Raw genomic sequence first — 21,757 nt, forward strand, 5'->3', positions numbered from 1 at the left:
GCATGGTGGCCAGGTTGCTAGTGCTGCAGTCAATTCTCCGGCTGCAACAAGGGACAGTCTCAGAAAGGTAGGTGATGGGAAATTGACACTTAGGAACCCTGGTAGCACTCTCAGGAGGCAGCCATTCAATGTCAACACAGCTAGAATGACCACAGGCTTTGCTTACCTATGATATTTGGGATAAAGAAAATGAAAACTATCTACCCTGAAATCCACTGTTGGTTCCAACCTCCTTTGGGTTTCAAAGATCCCCATCTCCCCCAAATCGCTCATGGGAGTTGTCAACCGGTTATTGGCAAGATCCACGTTCAGCTCCTCTTCCATTCCTTGCCCTCCTGCCATGGAGGTGTTCCTGAGCGAACCACCTCAGATGGCTGCTGAAGACAAGTGGGAAGACGTGCCTGTACCAGCTACACTGCAAGCCCATGCGCCGCTGGCTGCTGCCCTCCAGAAAGCATCCAAATGAGAGCTCACACTTGCATTAACATCTTCTTACTGCTCCTGCCCGCTATTACTCAGCTTCATATGTTCCTAATAAATATCAGTAGGTTATCGTGAGTGGGGTTCCTGCTAGGAAAACTGGCCAATTCCTGCTTCATAATAATCTCGTCCTTGAGATCACGATCTTAAAATATGATTTTTATTTGAGTGGCAAGTTTACAGAGAGAGGAGGACAGATTGAGAGAGACAATGAGATCTTTTATTCTCTGGTTTACTCCCCAAATAGCTGCAACAACCAGAGCTGAGCAGATCCTCACTGAAGAGCCAGGAACTTTTTCTGGGTCTCCATGTGGGCAGCTGCCCAAGGATTTGAGCCATCCTCTGCTGCTTTCCCAGGAATAGAAGTAGAGCAGCCAGGAAGCGAACGAAGGCCCATAGGGGTTGCTGGCCCTGCAGGCAGAGGATTAGCTCGCTGAGCCACATTGCCGACCCTCATGCTTTACACCACTATCTCATGTGCTATTCTCAAGTTACCCATCAAGAGAGGGAGAGTCACACTCAGAGGCCCAAGCAGGGCACTGGGTCCCATATTTCCCAAATCTTCATAATGTGCTCTCTGTGCTTCTCCATCTAGATTGCATATCATACATCAGATACACACAATAGGGCTGGCCTGCAGCACAGCAATAAAGACTTGTAGCTCGGCTTCTCTTAATGTGTATCCTGGAGGTAGCAAGAGAGGACTTAAATACATGTGCCATAGCCACTCAGATGGGAAGCCAGGCTTGAGCTCTAACTCCCAGCCTCTGCATGTATCAGCCCCAGGCCTAACAGAATCTCTTTCTCACTCTTGTGCTGTCTTTGATGCCTGCTATGCTGGCATCCGATAAGGGCACTGGTTCTAAGGCAGTGGAGGACAGTTCAACTCCTGGGACCTCTGAATCCATGTGGGAGACTTGGAAGAAGTTCCTGGCTCCCAGCGTTGGACCAGCCCAGCTCTAGCAGTTGCAGCCATTTGGAGAGAGACACAGAAGACGGAAATTTTCAAGAGAGAGAATTTAGCTTTGTGATAAATAGGATGAACTCTGCCTCTCATCCTGGAAGAACACCTAGCAGGAGGCAGGCTCTGTAGTTACGGACTGTCAGGCCCTAATCAACTCGCCAGCTCTAGAACTTCTATAAGGAAGTCACAACTTGCTCTCAGTTACAAGGTAACATCTGGACCTGGGTTGTAATCTTCTGTTAAAAAGGATTTCTTGTAAAATTTAGTATTTTTAATTAATGGATCTACTATCACTTATTAATATATCAACATCTAATTTTAAAATTTATTTTTATTTATTTACTTAATTTGAAAGATTTACAGAGAAAGAAAAAAAAAAAAGACAGAGAGATCTTCAATTAGCTATTCATTCTTCAAATAGCTGCAAACAGCTAGAGCTGGGATGGTCCCAAGCCAGGAGCCTGGAGCTTCTCTGGCATCTTCAATGTGAGTGCAGGGGCCTGAGCAATAGGGCTGTCTTTCGCTGCCTTCCCAGGGCACTAGTAGGGAGCTGAATCAGAAGTGGAGCAGCCGGAATTCCAACTGGTGTCTGCCTGGACTGTTGGCGCTGCAGGTGGAAGTTTAACCCACCACACCAGTGCCAGCCTCCCTGGATTATAATCTTTGTCCTCACATGTTATCTTTTACAGAAATGCCACTCGTTTAGACATATTTTACTTCCCTTTGACCACCATCAATACTAGACTCTTTCCACTAAACTGAAAACCTTTCCCCTCCCCTCCTCCAAAACCAACACTCCTAAAATGCCTACTTTAAAAATGTTCACCCAGGTACCCTGAGCGGCTGACTTTGGTGCACTTGATGTTGCTTTGTTGCCGCTGTTGTTTCTTGCTAGCCACAGTTTGCATTTCTGTTCTCTTGTTAATTCACTCAGCAGTATGTAGACCCGGGGAGGGTGGGGGGCCTAAGTCCCCCCTGTGGCCTGGGAGGGCCCTGCCAGTATTTCACTCCTTCCTTGGTAATCGGTGGACTGCTGCACTCAGCGGCTGTCAGGCCTACACATTTCATGGTCACAGGGACCTGGTGAGAGGAGTCCCTTTCTGGAGCACACAGGCACCCTCAGCTCCCTGGAGCACCAGGACGGGCTCTAGACGGGAAGCTGGGATGCGCCTGTGTCTCCAAGTCCTTAGGGCCAGAGGCTTGCAGCCCCCTTCATTTCTAGGATTTGCTCCTGTTTTATCTTCCTTCTCCCATGGGACGGTGGTGGCAGCTGACCACACAATAGCTGGCAGCCCCTGTGCGGATGGCAGGATAAAAATGACCCAAGACAGTAGCAGCAGCAGGGGGACCAGGAGAGAGAGGAGGGGTGAGCGGGTAAGGCAACAGGGTGACCCAGCCAGGCAGGCTGCCCCACGAGGACCCGGGCTGGGGCGCCCACCTCGCCGCAGCGGGGGCGGGCCTTCCAGCGAGGGGCGGGGCTCAGGGTGGAGGGAGGTCTGAGTCAGCAGCCCCTGATTGGCTCGCATTCTTCCGTCGCGTCTCCGGATTGGGTCATTTGCAGCGGGAGATGTTGTGAGGCGCGGCGGGGCGGGGCGGGCGGTCCGGGGTCGGCGCCGGGGACGCGGGAGTCGAGTCGTGTGTGTGTGTGTGTGTGTGTGGTGTGTGTGTGTGTACACGACGGCTGTCCCTCGGCTGCCGAGCCGCTGTGACGGCCCAGGGTGGACAGGCCTCGCGACTGCCGCTCTCCAACCACAACAACAAAAAAGTGAATGAAACACGCTTCGCTCGCACCCAGGGCAGAGCACGAACGGGCAGCAGCGCCAGGATAGTCCCTTATCTACGAGTCCCACGCCTCGTCGCCGCTCCGCTCCCTTCTCATTGGCAATAAAACATTAAAAAGGAGCGCCAACTGCCCGAGACTGTCCCCCACACACCCCACACCTCCACCACCAAGCCCCGACGCCTCCCTGAGGCGCCGGCGTCCCCGGGTCCTGCCGGGGCTGAGGAGGCGAGGGGCGCGGGAGGCGGCGACCACCGTCTCCCCCGACCGCCCTCCGCCCTCCGCCCCCGGCTCTAATCCCCGCTTTCTCGCTCGTCGGGCTCCCGGGGACCGTATTATTCAAGACAGAAAATATTCAGCCCCAGAGCCTCCCCTGGGGAGGGGAGGGGAAGGAGGTGGAGTGGGAGGAGGTGGATCCAGGGAGGAAGAAGCGAGAAATCCGCCCCCGGGAAAAAGCAGCTCGGTGCGGCAGCCGCAGCCAGGCGTCTCTGTCACTTGGCGATCGGCGGGCGCCCGAGCGGGGCCCCGGGCCGGCCTCGGCGAGGGGGAAGAGTCCGGCGGCCGCCGCCCCGCCCCACGCCCTCCCGCGGCGGCCGAGAGAGCCCGGGGCCGGCCGGGGCAGGTCGCGGCGGTGCCTGGGAGCGGCCGGCCGGGGGCGGCGGCGGCCTCGGAGCGCGGCGGCGGCGGCGGATCGTCCACCCGCGGGGCGCCGAGCGTGCGGAGCGCGCTGTCCTCCCCCCACCGGGGCCGGGCAGCCGGGCGCGGGGACGCTCGCCCCGTTTCCTCCTCCTGCGGTGCGTGTCTGTTCCTCCTTTCTGTCTCCGCGGGTCGGCCGGGAGCCCGGCTCGCAGCGGGCTCCTTCTCCCTTCCCGCCACCTCCAGGCCACCCCGCGTCCGGCGCTGGCGCGGGGCCGCAGGGGGAGCCGGCGGCCAGGGCACGGCCGCCCGGGGGGCCGCGCCCGCGTGTGCGGAGCCAGGGAGGGCGTCCGGGCGGAGGGAAGGGCACAAAGGCCGGCGGCGGGCGCCCGGGGTCCGGCCGAGCGGCCGGCCGTGGAGGAGGGGCGCCCCCGGGGCCTCTCATGAATATTAACCGAGCCTGCGGCCTAGCGCGGCCGGGCCGGGCCCCGCGCTCGGCTCCTGCTGGCCCGCTGCCGGCGGCGAGGGCAGCCCCCTGGTCTCCGTCCTTTCCCCTCTGTGGTCGCTCCCTGCACCTTAGGAAAAAAAAAATCTATCTACGTATATATCTATGTATATGTAAATATATACACAGATTGGGGCCGATCTCCCCGAGAGCGAGAGATTCCCGGCCAGCCTCAGGCAGGGGGTGGAGGAAAAATAGTGGTAGGTGGGCGGGTGGGAGGGGGAGGGTTGAGTTTCTGTTGGATTTTTTTTTTTTTTTTTTGCTCTTCTTCTCCAACATCCCAGGTGGTCGCAGGTTAGAGGGGGAACGGAGTTGTACAAGGGAGGGGAGAGGGTCATTTCTGCGGTCTGCGCTGGAGCCCGGGCGGGCGCGGCGCCGCGTCCCCACCCTGCCTCGCTGCGGGCCGAGGGCCGAGGGAGCAGCGGCCTCGGCAGGGACCGGCAGCCGCCACTGAGCCAGCCCTCCCCGGCCCCGGGCCCTGGCTCCAGCCGGGCTTTCGGTATGTTTTCTGGAGAGGAATGGTGGGGAATGAGGTGGATCTTGTGCTTTACACTTCCCTTCGGGGCTGGGCAAAAGAAGGAGCTCCCTGGCTGTGCTCTGCTCTGCCTAGGAAATGCATTGATTAAAATGCACTTGAACTGGGTCGGGTGGACAGGGGAGAGGGTTTTTTTTTTTTTTTTTTTTTTTTTTAATCTCTCCCCTCCTGAAGGCTGCTCAGGGGCCTGGCGTGTTTGACACCACCCCTTGGGTGCACTTTTGAGGATTCTCTGTTTTTTGTTGTTGTTATTCCCCTCTCTGCTATAACAGGCTGTCTCTTTTATTTGTGCGAGGGTGGAGTGGGGAGCGGCTGTGGAGGGGGAGACAGCTTGCGTTCACCCAGAGCCCAAAGCTCCAGCGAGCCTTCCGGGTGCTTGTGGCAAGCACGCAAGCAGGGAGGAGAGCCAGGTGTACCCAGGTGGCAGGGAGGGCTGCGGGGTGAGAGCGCGTCTGGGCGTCTGGGAAAGTTCATGGCCTTTCACCTCTGCCCATTCTAGGAAGCAGCCCTGGGTGCCGCCAGCTGGGGACCCTGGCCGACGCCCCTGGACACTCGGGAGAAGAAACACCAGCTTTCCGCTGCAGCAGTCCGGAGTGCAGCCTTTGTGTCCTCCAAGCCAACCGAGATGCAAGCAGCCGGTGAGGGGAGTTGAACTCTGTATCCAGCAAGGGGCTCCACAGAAACCCCTCTGTTCCTTTGGCCACTGGACCCCCTCAGACCCCCAACACGGGGCGGGGGTGGAGGAGTCTGCCCGTCCTTGGAGTCTGCTGTCTGCTGTGAAGTCGCTTCTCTTCTGGGTGTGGGGTGACCTTTGTGCGCCTCCAATGTGGACCCCAGCGGATTGGACCCCTCTTGGTCACTGGCGATGAAATGATGGCCACGCGTGGGACTGCTGTGTCGGAGGGAGATGGTGACAAGCTCAAGGCCCCTCAGGAGGTAAGCAAGCCCTGAGGGGCTGTAGGGGGCGACTTGGACAATGCTTCCTGGTGAGGAGGAGTCCCTCTCTGTGTTTGCCCCTCTAGTGGCTGTGCACCTGCCAGACCTCTGGGGAGGAGCGGCAGGGCGCCTTCAACTCTCATCCCGTAGAGTGGCTGTGTGTTCTGGGGGATATGCATCCGTGGAGGACATGGACAGGGTGTTGCAAAGGGATGGTGGGGGAGGGATGCAGTGGGAAGGGAGCAGCTGGCACTCTGCTGTGGTGGTGGCACTTGGCCCTTGGCCTGCCTTTCCCAGCAGCGGGGGGTCCTGGCAGCCCCTGCACTGGCAGGTGCGCCTACACTGAAGAGTATCCTGGTGAGGACTCCAGGAAGGAACTTTTGCTACTCTTGGGTTGGGTGTCAGGTGGCTGGCATGACTCCCGCCACTAGGGTCTGCCCTGGGGAAAAAATGTCACATTCAGGTTTTAGAGCAGGCTGGGAGCCGTCCCAGCAAGTCCACGGACCTGTGGTAGGCCCAGCCGTCTGTAGCCTCTGGTTTAGAGCCCCTGGCTCTACCCTGGGGATTTGCAGTCTCAGTTCACTTGGGCCGTGCTGGTTCCTGACCAGCACTGTGGAAGCCTTGCTTCCACTTGTCCCCCTTCCTCTGCACCCTGCGTGTTTCTGGGAAGGCCAGGGAAAATCTGCTGTAGACCAGAACACCTTCCCCAAACGCACCTTCACTCAGTGTTTTCCCTGAGTTCCAGAGTGCTGACCTTAGTCTGTTGAAATAGGATCTAGTTTGAAGGTGTGAGTTTTGACTTTTTTTTTTTGGGTAAATGGATCCACAATAAGATGTATGGAAAAACTTGCTTTCTCACAGAAAAGGCGCCCTGTGCTGATCTGTGCAGATTGGTGCTTTGGCTTTTTTTTTTTTTTTTTTTTTTGCTTGACATTGGTAAACACCTGCTTGTAGGTGAAAGCGTGATTAAGTGAACCACCACATCCTCTTGTCCCGGTAAACCATAATCACTCCTTCTGCAGGGCCTGTCTACATCCTGGCGATTGCTTAATGTGTACTGCACTTACATAATGACATGGCCTGTGGTCCTGAAGCCCTGTCTGTCATTGTCTGGTGAAGACGTTAATTAGCATGCCATTGGCATTGTATTTACAAGAACTAATGTTACTTGAGTGTGTGTGTGTGTGTGTGTGTGTGTATGACGCGAAGGATGCCCCTGAAACTAGGAATTCAGACACACCTTGTCCTTGGCTAGAAAGCAGTGCTTCCGGTTAGCTGCACACGTGGCTTTTATTTACAATGACAATTATGTGTTTTTGTAAGGGCAGTGAAATGTATTGCTATTTGGCAGGGACTTGGGGCATGGCTATTTTGTTTCCAGTCTGGGAAGGACGAAAAGACAGTTTTGTCTGTATTTTGACTCATTGAGAGGATTGGCAAATGCTTGAAGTTGTGAGTAAGCTGTGGTGTTGACTACCCAAGAACACCTTAGCTGACCTAGGCAGACATAGAAATGTAGTAGCTATCTGCTGGCGGGAGACTTTCTAGAACTTCAGGAACTTGGGTAACTATTGCCTGGTGTAGCTGTGTGGTGCGTTTATCTCTGTTGATATTCTCATAAATATTTAGTAACAAGGAGTTGCCACTGGATTATTTCACATTGATCTTTATGTATTGAACACTGCATTTTTTTGTGTTGCATTTTATTAGAATTAATAACATTCTTTAAGAAAATTTAAAAAGCCAGCAACTGTGTTCCCACGCATTCCTGAATGGTAGGTTTGTGGCAAGCATATGTGTCTAAACAAAATGCTATGGGTTGGCCAGCCGCCTACCTGTGTGGAAGGGTCGACAGTGGTGAGTTGACAGGAGTCCGCTTCATGCCTAACAGAGATAATGGACAATAAGGTTCTTTGATTTGCTGGATCACAGTCAGATTGCTTGAGTGTTATAATCTGTGTTGATGTGTGAATAAATTTAGACACCCCTCCCCAAGAGTATATTGGAAGCTTCAAAAGCAAATAACAAGCAGGCCTATTCAAATGGGGAATTGTGACTGGTCAGTGGACTGTGTCTTGCATTATATCCTAAGGATGGCACAGATTAAATTTGCCCAAATTAATATACTGGGCACGTCTCAAGATGCTGTTTTTCCAAATTGGTTTCACCCCCTTGGATGCATGAAGTGTTGTTGGGGTATGTGTGTGTGTTGTCTGAGGTGTGGAGTACTTTGACAGCAAGCCCCCTGGGAGTCTGCTCAGGCTTCATAGCACCTGCTCCTTTGAATTCACTGTGGTAGGAACACCTCCATCCACTTCATGTAGGCTTTCCTCTTCAGGACTCACTTTTTTTTTAAACCAAAGTGAAAACTCTTTTTTAGTTTTCTAACCTTCATGATTTTTTCCACTTTAAACATTTACTTCCAGTTTATATCAGTTGAAAGCACTGTGCAATATTGGAATTTTTAGCACTTCCACTGTTTATTTGAAAACTTAATAGGGCCAGCGTTGTGGCGCAATGGCACGGGTTTGTGTCTGGGCTGTTCCTTGCTAAAGGCCTGGGAAAGCAGTAGAAGGTAGCCAAGTGCCTGGGCCCTGCTACCCACATGGGGTCTGGCTCCTGGTTTCAACCTGGCCCATACCTGGCCGTTGTGGCCACCTGGGAGGTGAACCAGCAGATGGAAGATCTCTTTTCTCTATCTTTCCCCCCTTCTCTATAACTCTGACTTTGAAAAAAGTCTTGTCTTAATTTTTTGTTTGTTTGTTTACTAAGGCGAATTAATTTCATTGTAATGTTTTGCTTTGCCTTTGCTGAGATTATCCTATGATTGAGATATAAGAATGACTGATGAGAAATATTTGTTGGTTGATTTTAGAGTAGCATGAGATAAGGCATTGTTCTGTAAACAACTTTCTATGAACCCATGGTTTGGCCGTTCTTTCTGGAATACATGCACATTGTTTCAAATCGACTCCTCCGCTCTCCGCAGGTGCGGGCTCACTCTCTGTGTTTTTTATCTTCTGCGTGTCTCATTCGTGTTGGTTTTATTCTTGCCACGTCTTTTCCGCTTTTGTACTCTTTTCTCCTCACGTCTCAACACTCTGCTTGGTTTTAACTCCTCCGTGGTGGCTGCATATCTGCAGCGATATCCTGGATTTTAGGGTTGGTCTCTAGACCTGTGTGTGCAATTGCTGGTTTCCTGATGAGTGTTTGGGGATAGCCTGAGGCATAGCACACAGCGGACTCCACCCCTCCCCTCTCCGGGTGCCCTCCTTGGAGGAGCTCACAGCTCCCAGTGCTTCACGCTCTCCTGTCTTGTTCTGCACATCAGAAGCCTGGAGGAATCTGCCTGGCTTCAGGTCAGCTGTGCCGCAGGAACCCCGGAAACAGGCTTCCTCAGGAGCAGCCCCATGGCTGCACCTTGGCCCCTCCCTGAGCTATGTCCCTGCCGTAATCAGAGAGCTCCTAGCAGTGTGCTGGCTCCCCTTGCCCTTGGAGGCAAAGTTCAGACTCCTTGAAAGTCTGTAAGGACAGGGCCCAGCGCGGTGGCCTAGCAGCTAAAGTCCTCGCCTTGAACGCGCCGGGATCCCATATGCACACCAGTTCTAATCCTGGCAGCTCCACTTCCCATCCAGCTCCCTGCTTGTGGCCCAAAGTCTTCAGACCCTGCACCCGCGTGGGAGACCCGGAAGAGCTCCTGACTCCTGGCTTTGGATCAGCAAAGCACTGGCTGTTGCGGTCACTTGGGGAGTGAATCATCGGGCAGAAGATCTTCCTCTCTGTCTTTCCTCCTCTCTGTATATCTGACTTTCCAATAAAAATAAATAAATCATAAAAAATTATTAAAAAAAAAAGTCTAAGGACAAGGAGACTCTGTCTCACGCTTCTCCCGTCTCTTCCTCTCTTCCTGCTTTGTTCTGAGGTTCTCATGTGAAATTTTCTTCAGGCCTGTTGGGATGTGGCAGCATCCCTCTTAATTAACTTCAGGCCCTTGGGAGTGCTTACTTCCACCCTTCTGGTTTCTGCTCGCCCTGCCTGCCTTCCATAGGCCTGCCTTCCGTGGCTGCCTTTTCACTCCTCTTTCTAGTCCTGTGGTCAGACGCTTCCTTTCTGTAGCCTTTCTGGATGGGATGGCTGCTCCTTTTGCAGTATCCTGAAACACCCTGGCTTTACTGGGAACTGTGTGCGATCCACAGTGAGTGTTAGTGTGGTGTTTGTTGAGTGACTAAATGAGTGAGTATGCAGTCAGGCTTTGTGTTCTGGGCAGTGTCCACTTGCATTCCAGTGCATGGTACTCAATACATTATTCTCCCACCTCCCACCTCCAGTCCCCTCCTTTTTCTGTCTCTGAAGCTTCCCTAGCTTCCTCACCTGCCACCTCCAGGCTATTTCACCATCTCCTCCCTCCACTCAGTTTCGTGGTTTAAGTATTGAGGACATATTAAGAATCCAAATGTATGTAACTAATGCTTATGTATGTACATACCTCAGTCTGTCACTGTATCCTTTGAATGCAAATTGTTATCTCCGACTGACTTGACAGCTCAGAAACTACACTGGCGTATCCAACATCAAGTCCCAGCTTCCCTACATCTCTGCTCTCAGCCCACCTGCCCCACTGTGCTCTTTGTGCTTTTCCTCCTCTCAAGCTATTACAGTGCCACCCTTTCAGGTCACTTGTGTAGGGTGAACTTTGAGCTCTCTTTTCTGTCATACACGATATGCAAATCAGACTGGCTGCTCTCTCCATCAGACCCTGCCACCCTGGACTCCATTTGCTAGGCGGTCATGAGCAGATCATGTCATTCCTTGACTCACATGGGAATAATGGCTTTGCGTTTCCTCACAGCCCCACAATGTGCAAAGCTCTACCCCCTCGCTGAGCTCACCTCTGATCCCCTCCTCCTCACCCCTGCAACTCTGGACAAACAGCAGGCTGGGCTGGGCAGCCCCCTGGAGGCTTCCCATGTGCTAAACGCACTTCTTGCATGGACAAATCCTCTTGCTCTGGGTCTGTGTGGCCTCACTTCCTTTCTCCTTTGGGTTTTGGCTTAGAGGTCACCCTCTGTGTAAAGCTTTGCCCAGTCCCGGGTTTATTGAGCTGGCCAGGCCCTGTCCCGCCTTGCTTTGCTGTCTCATATCACATGACTCACTCTGTCAGGCGTATCCCTCTGCTGTCTCTTACTCAGACTGGTAATGTCTCCAAAATGTGTCAGTGTTAACAGTGCAGAGTTTGTTTTGTCCACATCATGCCTCTTGTGCCTAGAAGAGTGTCCTCCCTAATCTTTCCAATGCTTGCATGAAGTCCAAGTTGCCAGGAAGTTTGCATTTGAACATGTGATAATTGAACACTGATTTCAGATTATACAAGCCATGTGAAGAATGCAGGATATGTTCTTTAGCCCTCCAGCCCCTTCAGTTCCATTCCATTTCCATCAGGACTGCTGCGATGGGGTTGGTGTTGTGGCTCAACAGGCTAATCCTCTACCTGCAAGCACTGGCATCCCATTTGGGCACAGTTTGCACCTTGGCCACTCCACTTCTAATCCAGCTCTCTACTTGTGGCCTGAGAAAACGGTGGAGGATGGCCTAGGTCCTTTGGACCTTGCACCTGTGTGGGAGACCTGGAGGAGACTCCTGGCTCCTAGCTCTTTCAGCCCTGGCCTTTGCAGCATGAGCCAGTAGATGGAGGAGCTTTCTCTCTGTCTCTCCTTCTCTCTGTAAATCTATCTGCCTTTCCAATAGAAATAAATAAATCTTTAAAAGAGCTGCTGTGACTGTTTTTGCTCCTGTTACAATGTTTGGTGCTCTTTTCTTTATATCTTACTTTTGGAAGCTAGTAGCCAACAAACTGTAAAGAAGACACTGTAATGCAAATGTCTGGAAGGATTTGCACTAAGGGGTGAGATAGTGAACACGTACACACACACACACACACACAAGTGGAAGGGAATCAGATTGGCAGATCGGAGGGACTACAATGTTTTTCTTTTTTCTTTTCTTACTTTCTTTTAACATTTTTATTTACTTATTTGAAAGAATTAGAGAAAGATGGAGTGAGATCTTCCGTCTACTGATTTGCTCCCCAGATGGTTGCAACTGCCAGGGCTGGGCTAGGCTGAAGCCAGGAATCTCCTGGGACCCAAGTACTTGAACCATCCTCTGCTGCCTTTCTCAGGCCGTTAATAGGGAGCTGGGTCAGAAGTGGAGGAGTCTGGGCACAAACTGGGAACCATGTAGGATTCTGGTGTTGCTCTGCCCACTGCACCGCAGTGCCAGCTACAATGTTTCATTTCTTAAAGTGAATGGCCAATGTGTGAATGTTCCTTGTTATGTTTTAATGTTTTGATATCATAAATATTTCCTAATCTGAACAAAGCATAGTGTTAACTGTGACAGAATATTAGTAGTTGTTCCTTCTGGATGACTAAAAAGATTGGGATTATATTATTTTGTGGGTTTTCTTTAAATTTTAGAACTATAATACAGATACTTTTAAAGATTTTTTAAATTGATAGTATGTTACCTGTTTGAAAGTCTGTTTCTTGGCCCCGCGGTGTGGCCTAGCGGCTAAAGTCCTCGCCTTGAAAGCGCCAGGATCCCATATGAGCGCCGGTTCTAATCCCGGCTGCTCCACTTCCCATCCAGCTCCCTGCTTGTGGCCTGGGAAAGCAGTCGAGGACGGCCCAAAGCTTTGGGACCCTGCACCCGCGTGGGAGACCTGGAAGAGGTTCCTGGTTCCCGGCTTCGGATCGGCGCGCACCGGCCGTTGCAGCTCACTTGGGGCGTGAAACATCGGATGGAAGATCTTCCTCTCTGTCTCTCCTCCTCTCTGTATATCTGACTGTAATAAAGTGAATAAATCTTAAAAAAAAAAAAGTCTATTTCTTAGCAAACCTACTGTGCTTGAAATGATGTATAAAAACCTTTTTAAAAGCATACATACTATTCAACACTGTACTTAGCAATTTCTAGAAAGCCCACATTTTCTTCCTTTGAGCCCAAGATTCATTCTAGGTTGCTGGGTTATAGTACAGTAGATTGTACACTATTCTTTAATTTTCAGTGTGCCTTTCTTGCCTGACTCTAAGTGTTAGGCTTGCAGGACAGGCATGTTGGCATTGAGAATGGCGGCAGTGGCCACAGCGGGTTATCTTTAAGAAGTGTTTCTTTCAGGAGAAATCAGGGTTGGCGTATGAATTGAGTGAGCCTGAATTCTTCATGTTCTTAGCATTCATTTCTTCCAAGCTTAATGTTTTATGAAGGCCACTGTGCCTTGATTTCATGTCTTTTGTTTCTTTAGTGACTGCCAGGTCAAGTAATCTAATTCAGAAGTGATACTCAGTTTTCTTTTGTTCTTTGCTTCATGAAGGGAAGTGTCATTATATTTAATAATATGCTGATTTAAATACGGGCAGCGCTAGTGTTGATAAGCTGCACAGATGCTGTTATTGAATGCAGACCATATGGTAGGCACTTGTGTTTTTTTTTTTTTTACTCTTGTTTGATGTGACTAGATTACTAAAATGGAAGGTTACTGTACTTAAAGAGTGACATAGTATTAAGAAATAAATGTGTTAAAATATCACAGACTGTCTAAAAATTCTGTTGATTTGAAGTGGAAAGATGTCTTCCTGCAAATACTCAATTTTGGATTGGTTTTATCAAAGAAGTTTTAGTGTTTAAATTGTTGTATTTTCACCAGATTAAGTATTGTGCAGATAGGTTTTTTTTTTCACAATATGCAAGATGATAGTTTGTGCCACTAAAATAATTCGAAGTTCAAGTGGGTATATTGATTTTTTTCAAAAAGATTCGTTTATTTGAAAGGCAGAATTGGAGAGGAAGAAGAAGAGGAGGAAATAAAGAGATATTTTTCCATTTTCTGGTTCACTCCCCAAATGACCACAACAGCCCAATCTGACCTGTTCCAAAGCCAGCAGCCACGAGTTTCTTCTGGGTCTCTTACATGGGTACAGGAGTCCAAGCCCTTGGGCTGTCCCCTGCTGCTTTCCCAGGCACATTAACAAGGAACTGGAATGTTAGTGGAACAGCTGCTATTTGAGTTGGTGCCCATATGGGATGCCGGCACTGTAGGCGGCAGCTTTACCTCTGTGCCACAGTGCCATAGAGGTAAGACTTTGTTTATTTTAAAGACTTTATTTATTTTAGTTGAAAGAAAGAGAAAAAAAGGGAGGAAGGGAAGGACTAAAAGAGGGAGAGTGAGAGATTTCTTCCCATTCATTGGTTCAGTCCCAAATGGTTGCTATGGCCAAAGCTGGGCTGTTGCAAAGCTGGAAGCCAGAGGCTTTTTCCAGGTTTCTCGTGTGGGTACTGGGGCCCAAGGCTTTGGGCCATCCTCCACTGCTTTCTGAGGCTATAAGCAGGGAGCTGGATCAGAAGTGGAGCAACTGGGACTAGAAGCAACACCCATATGGGATGCCAGCACCACAGATGGAGGATTAGCTTACTATGCCACTGGGCCAGCCCCATATATTATACTTTTAATATAATGGCACAGTTCCATTAATTAATGGTATGGCAGTTATTTTTAAAATAAGTCCTCTTCCTTTTAGGTATTTGTCAATAAGAAGTTCCACCATGTAAAACTGTGAATAAAGCAACAGGTTTAGACCTCAGACTAGATATTTCTCAATATTCATCTCTTTTGGGGAAGGCATTTAGACAGACCTGAACAAACTTTTATTACCCCCAAACTGGCATATTTAAGCCTTTATTTGCATTTTCCTTTGCTACTAGTTCTTGGTGTGTCTTCTGCTTGGTAGTGGGTGTTAGGGTGTCTTTCTGTCTGCCTCCTGTCGTGTGCTGTGGTGAGAAGCACCAGGTCCACAAGGCTGCTCGCCGTCCCAGCACACCTTCCTCCTTTTTCTAACCTAAGACATAGCTGAAGTTATAATTTAGACCATTCTCCTGGACATGGTTTATCAATATGATCTTGATGCTTAGTTAGCACTTTTTAAGAAACACCGAAGTGTCATCTTAATGCTCAGCATTTTCCCAAAAGATTCTGTATTTAAAGAACTTTTGTAAGTTTCATGAATGAAACCTGCTTACTTTTTTTTTTTAAGATTTACTTATTTTTATTGGAAAGGCAGATATACAAAGAGGAGGAGAGATGGACAGAAAGATCTTTCATCCAATGGTTCCCTCCCCAAGCAGCCACAATGGAATTGATCCAATCCGAAGCCAGGAGCCTCTTCTGGGTCTCCCACGCTGATGCAGGGTCCCAAGGCTTTTGACCGTCCTCCACTGCTTTCCCAGGCCACAGGCAGGAAGCTGGATGGAAGTAGGGCCGCTGGGATTAGAACTGGTACCCATATGGGATCCTGGCAAGTTTAAGGCGAGGCTTTCAGCTGCTGAGCTGTTGCATTGAGTCTGAAACCTGCTTTCTTCTTTAGGTTCTGCATATTGATATCTGGAAACATGAGTACTACAAAAAGTTCATGGAAAATGGAATTCAAGCATACATTTATTTTGGGTAAAAAAATCTCAAAATTCAAATTCAATCTTCAAATTCAGTGCGCACAGGAGCCAGGAGTAGGCTAGTCCAAAGCCAGGAGCCAGGAACCGTATCCACAACTCCTACAAAGAATGCAGGCACCCAAGTGTTTGCGCCATCACCTTTTGCCCAGAAGGTGTACATTAGCTGAAAACTGGATTCCAAGTGAAGAAGCCAAAATTCCAACCAGTCATACAGACATTTGTCCAAAGCAGCAGTTTAAGTGTGTATCTTAGCGCCCACCCCCCAAAATAAACTTAGGCTTTCATTCCATTTCCCATAGGCTTTTCCAAGTGCTCTGGTATTTTTGTCTTCTCGGAGTAGTTTGCTTTAGACCCTAGGGCTTCAGCTCTGTTTGCCAAGAGACACTAAAATGTGTATGTGAAGTGTATTGATAGAAGAGAGGTAGTGGTGAACGGATTTCTTTTTCCTTTCCTTATGGGCAGTACTACTGAGAAGTAAGGGAAAATCCCTGCATTTCTCATTGACTTTGAAATTAAACTGTTGAAATAGGAGGGTCAGGTCCTCATGGTTGCAGTAGTTCCTACATACCCAGAGAGTTCAGACTGTATTTCAGTTAATTTCACTGTGGTCCTCACAGGCTTTTGCTGTGTGTTGATGCCTTAGCAAAGTGTGCAGCTGATTGGAGTCCGCCTGGGTAGGAGCAGTTACATTGCAGGTTACATTACAGAGGCTGTTACCACTGTAACCCTCCCTGGGGTGGTGAGCGCCAAATCCAAGTTGCTAATTGGAAAATCTCATGTTTACGACTGCTCGACCTGCATCTGCGGTGGGTGTGGGGTGATGCGGAGTCTCTCCCATGGAGGAGAGGATTTTGGAAGAAGGATCATTTTTCCTTGCTTAATCTCTCACTTTGCCACCACCCTTTACTGTTTTTTTATTTGGTCACCACTGTCTATTTCCACCTTGGCTTTCATGCAGGTCGCTGGGGCATTGTGTTTGAATCAAGGCGAGAGGTAGGTAGGCACTGAAGCCCTTGTATACAGCCCATCCAGGAAGCAAACACCCCTGGCTTAGACAACCAGGGTTTCACCGTGGTGAAATGTTTGTCATGTTTTTTGACAGGGAAAAAAAAATGTCTTTTCTAGTTAGTTAGAATTAACAACAGACTAGACTGAGATTCCTACATTAGTGTCTTATAAGGTATCAGCTGGTGTAATTAAGAGGCGAAACACCAAATAGCAGTATCAGAGATCAAACAGGGGACATGAACAGATATATAAATATTGAAAACATAACACAGGGACATTATGAACACCTTCTTGCCAGTGAATTTGATCGCTTAACTGAAATGGGCAGATTCCTTGGGAAATAAATTGCTGAAACTGATGCAAGGAAAAAAAAATGACACCAGTGTGTTGAAGAAACTGCATTTGAAATATGCTCCTCCCCCAAACACAAAGAAGATTCTAGATCCAGATCGTGTATCCTGCCAGTCTCACGTTGAAGGAAAAAATATAACCAGTTCTGGACAGATTCAGAAAACAGGCCAAGGGAAGACTTCCCATCTCGCTTTGTGAGACCAATATTTCAAACCTGTTAACAACCAGATTAGAACATCATAGGAGAAAGGAATTTAGCCCGATAACCTTTGTGTTTATAGACGTAAAACTCTAACAAAATATGAGCAAATCCAATATAGCAGTGTATGCAGAGGATAATAAATAAATCATGATTAAGTTGGACTTATCCCAGGAATCAAAGATGATTTGACTATTCAAAAATCAGCCAGTATAATTTATCATTGTAAATATATAAATAGAATAAAGGAGAAGGTTCATATTATCTCAGTAGATGGCAGAAGAGATATTTGACAGAATACAACGTTCATCATAACAGCTCATAAAATTGGGAATCAAGGAAACATTTTCAGTTTGATAAGGGATTTCTGTGGATAAACCTATAGCTTTCAAATTGATGGTGAAATACGGAATTCTCCTACTAAAAAGAAACACGGCAAGAATGTCTGCTTTTTTCAACACCTCAGCAATATAAACAGAGGCCTGTTTAGGATAATGCATCTTCCCCGTCTTCCTCCTCACCTTCCTAAAAAAGAACCAAAGGAAGGAAAAAGAAGAGGGAGAAGGGCCTGGTGTGGTAGCCTAGTGGCTAAAGTCCCCACCTTGCATGTTCTGGGTTCCCATTTGGGTGCCGGTTCTAATCCCAGTGGCCACACTTCCAATCCAGTTCCGTGCTTGTGGCCTGGGAAGACAGTCGAGGACGGCCCAAAGCCTTGGGACCCTGTACCCATGTGAGAGACTGGAAGAAGCTCCTGGCTCCTGGCTTCAGATTGGCTCAGCTCTGGCTGCTGCAGCCACTTATGGAGAGAATCAGCGGACAGAAGATCTTCCTCTCTGTGCCTCTCCTGTTCTCTGCATATCTGACTTTCCAATAAAAAAAAATCTTAAAGAAGAGGGAGAAATAAATGTCTTTATTAGTATACAAAATAAGTATGGGTATAAAAAATTATAGGGAATCTTTTTTTTAAAGCCTCTATTAAAATACTAGTAGGTCCTTCTTCCTTCTCTCTGTCCCTGTCCATGTCTTTCTCTCTCCCCTCCTTTCTTTGTAGAAATTGTCAAGCTGATTCTAAAATTTGTATGGAAATGGACATGGGATAGCCAAAATAATTTTGAGAAAGAACAAAATTGGAGGATGTGTACTACTATTACGTATTAAAAGGCACAAAAGTCAATAGAATTATTTACAGACACAAAAGAATGAAAGAGAATGCAGAGTTGGGAGACCCATAGAGAGTTATTTAGATTCAGTGAGGAAAAGACAGTATTTCAGCACGGGTGTGGAGCAAATGTGTGTCCATATGGGAGACATGGAGAAGCATCTTTATGTCAAATCACACTGAAATACAGCCCAAAACAGATCAGTCACACAAAAGGATAAGCTAAAAATAAAACCAGAAGGGAGAAAGAAAGTAATTAGACGTCATCAAAATAAGAATTTCCAGTGTTTTGTACCACAGCGTTAACAAATTAAGAAGTCAACCCACAGAGGGGGAAATGGATTTGCAGAAGTTGTAGCACTTGCTTTTAGGGTACGGGAAAGCTGCTCCAGAGCAACCTCCCAGTTTTCAAGATGGGCAAAAGTTGAACTCCCCAAAGAAGCTGCATGAATGAGTACTTGGAGAGAGAGGCTCAACAGCACAATGATTTGGGAAAAAGTGCAAATTAAAATTACAGGGAGTTACCAGTACATGCTGCAATACACAGGAGCTCAGTTGATCGTATACACCCAGCAATGCTTGAAATTCCTATTATTCATTTTTGTCATTCTATAAGTGAAAGGTTCTCAATTGTATGATTTCATGCATAAAATCTTTTGGAACAACCAGATGGAAATTGGAACACTGACTCCATCTATGCAAGGGACAGGAATTGCTGGGTGGGTGCAGGACCCTCATGGGAGCCAGAGAAAACGCTCTTTGTCCTTGTGTGTGAGTGACTTAGGTGTAGCCTAGAATGTGTAATGATGTCTGTCTCCAGTTTCAAATGTTTCATAAGCTTTAAATATTCTTTATTTCTGTTTCGCTTTAGGCATTCATGCTGTTAACATTTATTAGCCTTAATATTTACTTAGTTTTAAAATGCTGTTCAGTCATTTGTAAGGACTGGACTAAAATGTGTTTCCTATAAATACACACTGGGATGGAGATTTCAGGTAACTTTTAACCCTTATTATATAGAAGTTCGTCACAGTTAATCCTCGCCGCGGCCTCGAGAGATGTGGATTCTGTTCACTTTACAGCTGTGGAGACAGGGCTCAGAGAGCTGTGAAGTTCACCAGGCGCACACGAAAAGAGCAGGAAGATAGCGCATTTTTTTATGATGAATGTTTTTATGGAGTAGGGGGAGGGGGCCGCTCAGTTAGCTGCCTCTCCTGGTGCCTCTGTTGGCCCATGCTGTGCCAAAGCCTGGAGTTAGGAATGCCCACCAGGTCTGCAGAGGCAGGAAGCTGAAGTCAGGAGGCCCATAAGCCAGGAATTTCAGCTGGGCACTCTGATGTGGGACATGGCTGTCTTAACTACTAGGCAAAATGCTTTGCTTCAGAAAGTCTTTACTTTGATCTCGATTCACTGGTTCCAGAGAGATGGAAATAGTTGGTGTTCAGTTGTGTAAATAGTAAGCAGTGAAGTGGCACATTAATAGCTTGAAAATTTTATCAGCTGTGTGTTGTGTCTTGGCAAACTAACAAGCAGCTTGAGGTACTTAAAGTATCCCGTGAAAGGTACACAGATGATTGTGAAACATCTGTTGCATCCAGGCCTTCATATCCTTTCTCTACCGAGCAACGTATTGTCTTACATTAACGTGTTTTCCTACAGAAAGACTGACGCACAGCAACAGGATTTAAGCTCATGTACTTCTTCCACTTGGTGTCTTACTGTCCACCCTCAAAGAAAATGGATACCCATTGTCCCCTGAATTATGGGAATTCGTTTTTTTTTTTTTTTTAAAGATTTTATTGTTATTGGAAAGCCAGATATACAGAGAGGAGGAGAGACAGAGAGGAAGATCTTCCATCCGATGTTTCACTCCCCAAGTGAGCCGCAATGGGCCGGTACGCGCCGATCCGATGCTGGGACCAGGAACCTCTTCCAGGTCTCCCACGCGGGTGCAGGGTCCCAAAGCTTTGGGCCGTCCTCGACTGCCTTCCCAGGCCACAAGCAGGGAGCTGGATGGGAAGTGGAGCAGCCGGGATTAGAACCGGTGCCCATATGGGATCCCGGGGCTTTCAAGGCGAGGACTTTAGCCGCTAGGCCACACCGCCGGGCCCCAATTATGGGTATTCTTAAGCATTTTCATTTCTGTTCGTGTTCATTTGGCCTGAAATGCCTTTCCTTTGTCTTATGGTTATTTACATAAATCTCACACTTCTTCAGTGCCTGGCTCTAGGTTTACCTGTCCTGTCAGCTTTCTCAGACCTTAATGACCCTGGACCGGGCATGTGGTCTTGCTCTCTCTCTGTCTGGGAGCCAGCTGTCTACAGGATTGTTTCTATAGGTCCGTAACCTGTTACCCGATGTCCCTGGGTTTTTCAGGTTTTTAAATGTCAGATGAGACATTCTGGAACTGTGCCCAGCTCTGGGCGGTGGCTGCTGTGAGAGGCCTGGATCTTCAGAATCGAGGAAGTGAGGAGAGGCTTCCGAGGAACCCTGGGTTATCATCAGGTCAGATCAGGCTCTTCTGTAAGGGAGTTGTAAACAGTGCTTTCCCTTTCCGAACTGTTTGCAATTTAGAAGTGTTAATGTGGGATTATTGATACAAATTAGCCACTTTTCTTGGAGGTACATGCTATGTATTTAAGAAAAAAAATCTAATAATCGTGACACTGGGGTGTTTCTGTTGTCTTTGCATTTATGTACAGGAGTGCTTGCTTCCCTAATCAACTTAGAAAGGGGACATCTATGTGTGTGTTGATCCAGTGTTGTTCTTAGATGTAAACACGTGTCACTTTGATTTGTCTCATTCTTGGCCAGGGTAGTCCCTTCAGGGTCTGTTCCCTCTCCATCCTGATGTCCTTTAGCCATCACTCCCTTTGGGAGATAGCTTCCTTATTATGTATTATTTGTTCACTCACCTTTTCTTGTATCTTTACTACCTAAGTGCTGGAATGTCAAATTTTTCACATCTTGGTGGAAATTATATTTTAACGCATTTGGGTGGTAGAGATATCCATTGCTACTGAATTGTGGCTGTTGATAAGGCCTTTTAACACACAAGAGACACACACATTTTGAGAGATAGGGAGAGGGGGTTGGGAAAGAAAGGGAGAGAAAAAGAAGAGCTAGCTAGGGCTAGCTCTTATCTGCTGGTTCACTCCCCAAATGCCTAAAACAGTCTAGGTAGGACCAAGGCAGAGCTGAGAGCTAGGAACTGCATTTGTGTTTCTGTGAGGATGGTGGGGACCCAAGTACTTGAGGCATTCACTGCCTGATGCCTCCCATGACATGCTTTAGCAGGAAGTTGGAATCAGGAATATAACTGAGACTGAATCCAGGCACTCTGATATGAAATGTGGGTGTCCTAACTAGTGTCTTAACCTCTGCACCAAATGCCTGCCTAACTTTTTAATTTTGAAATAGCTGTTGGCACTAAGAATTTGTAGAAAATATTCTGTATTGTTTGCCCAGATTTGTCTAATGTAAACATCTCACATAACCATAGTATAAATAATCTAAACCAAAATTGTGTGCTGTTGTAATTAGCAGATTATAGGCCTTATTTGCTATGTTAAAAACTAAAGATAATGATACTTCATGTGTCACTCTGGTACTTTTCCTTTCAAATTTAGAACTACAGGGTGGTACTCAGCTTCCTGAACTACATCTGTTTGTTTGTTTATTTATTTATTTATTTGCATTA

At 47.9% G+C, this 21,757-nt stretch overlaps 1 protein-coding gene across 3 annotated transcripts in view; it reads left to right on the plus strand.

Annotated features, from left to right (window-relative positions):
- The first annotated feature begins 5,670 nt into the window (after positions 1-5,670).
- The window catches only part of ARHGAP21 (Rho GTPase activating protein 21), a 124,430-nt gene continuing 108,343 nt past the window's right edge, over positions 5,671-21,757 (plus strand). For all 3 annotated transcript variants that reach the window (XR_009246215.1, XM_058669599.1, XM_058669600.1), the window contains exon 1: positions 5,671-5,836. Coding sequence is in view for 2 of the 3 variants with exons in the window: in XM_058669599.1 (XP_058525582.1) it covers positions 5,771-5,836 (66 nt within the window). In the remaining variant the exon portion in view is untranslated. The remainder of the gene's footprint in view (positions 5,837-21,757) is intronic.

This window comes from Ochotona princeps, chromosome 10, assembly GCF_030435755.1.
Source record: "Ochotona princeps isolate mOchPri1 chromosome 10, mOchPri1.hap1, whole genome shotgun sequence".
NCBI lineage: Eukaryota > Metazoa > Chordata > Mammalia > Lagomorpha > Ochotonidae > Ochotona > Ochotona princeps.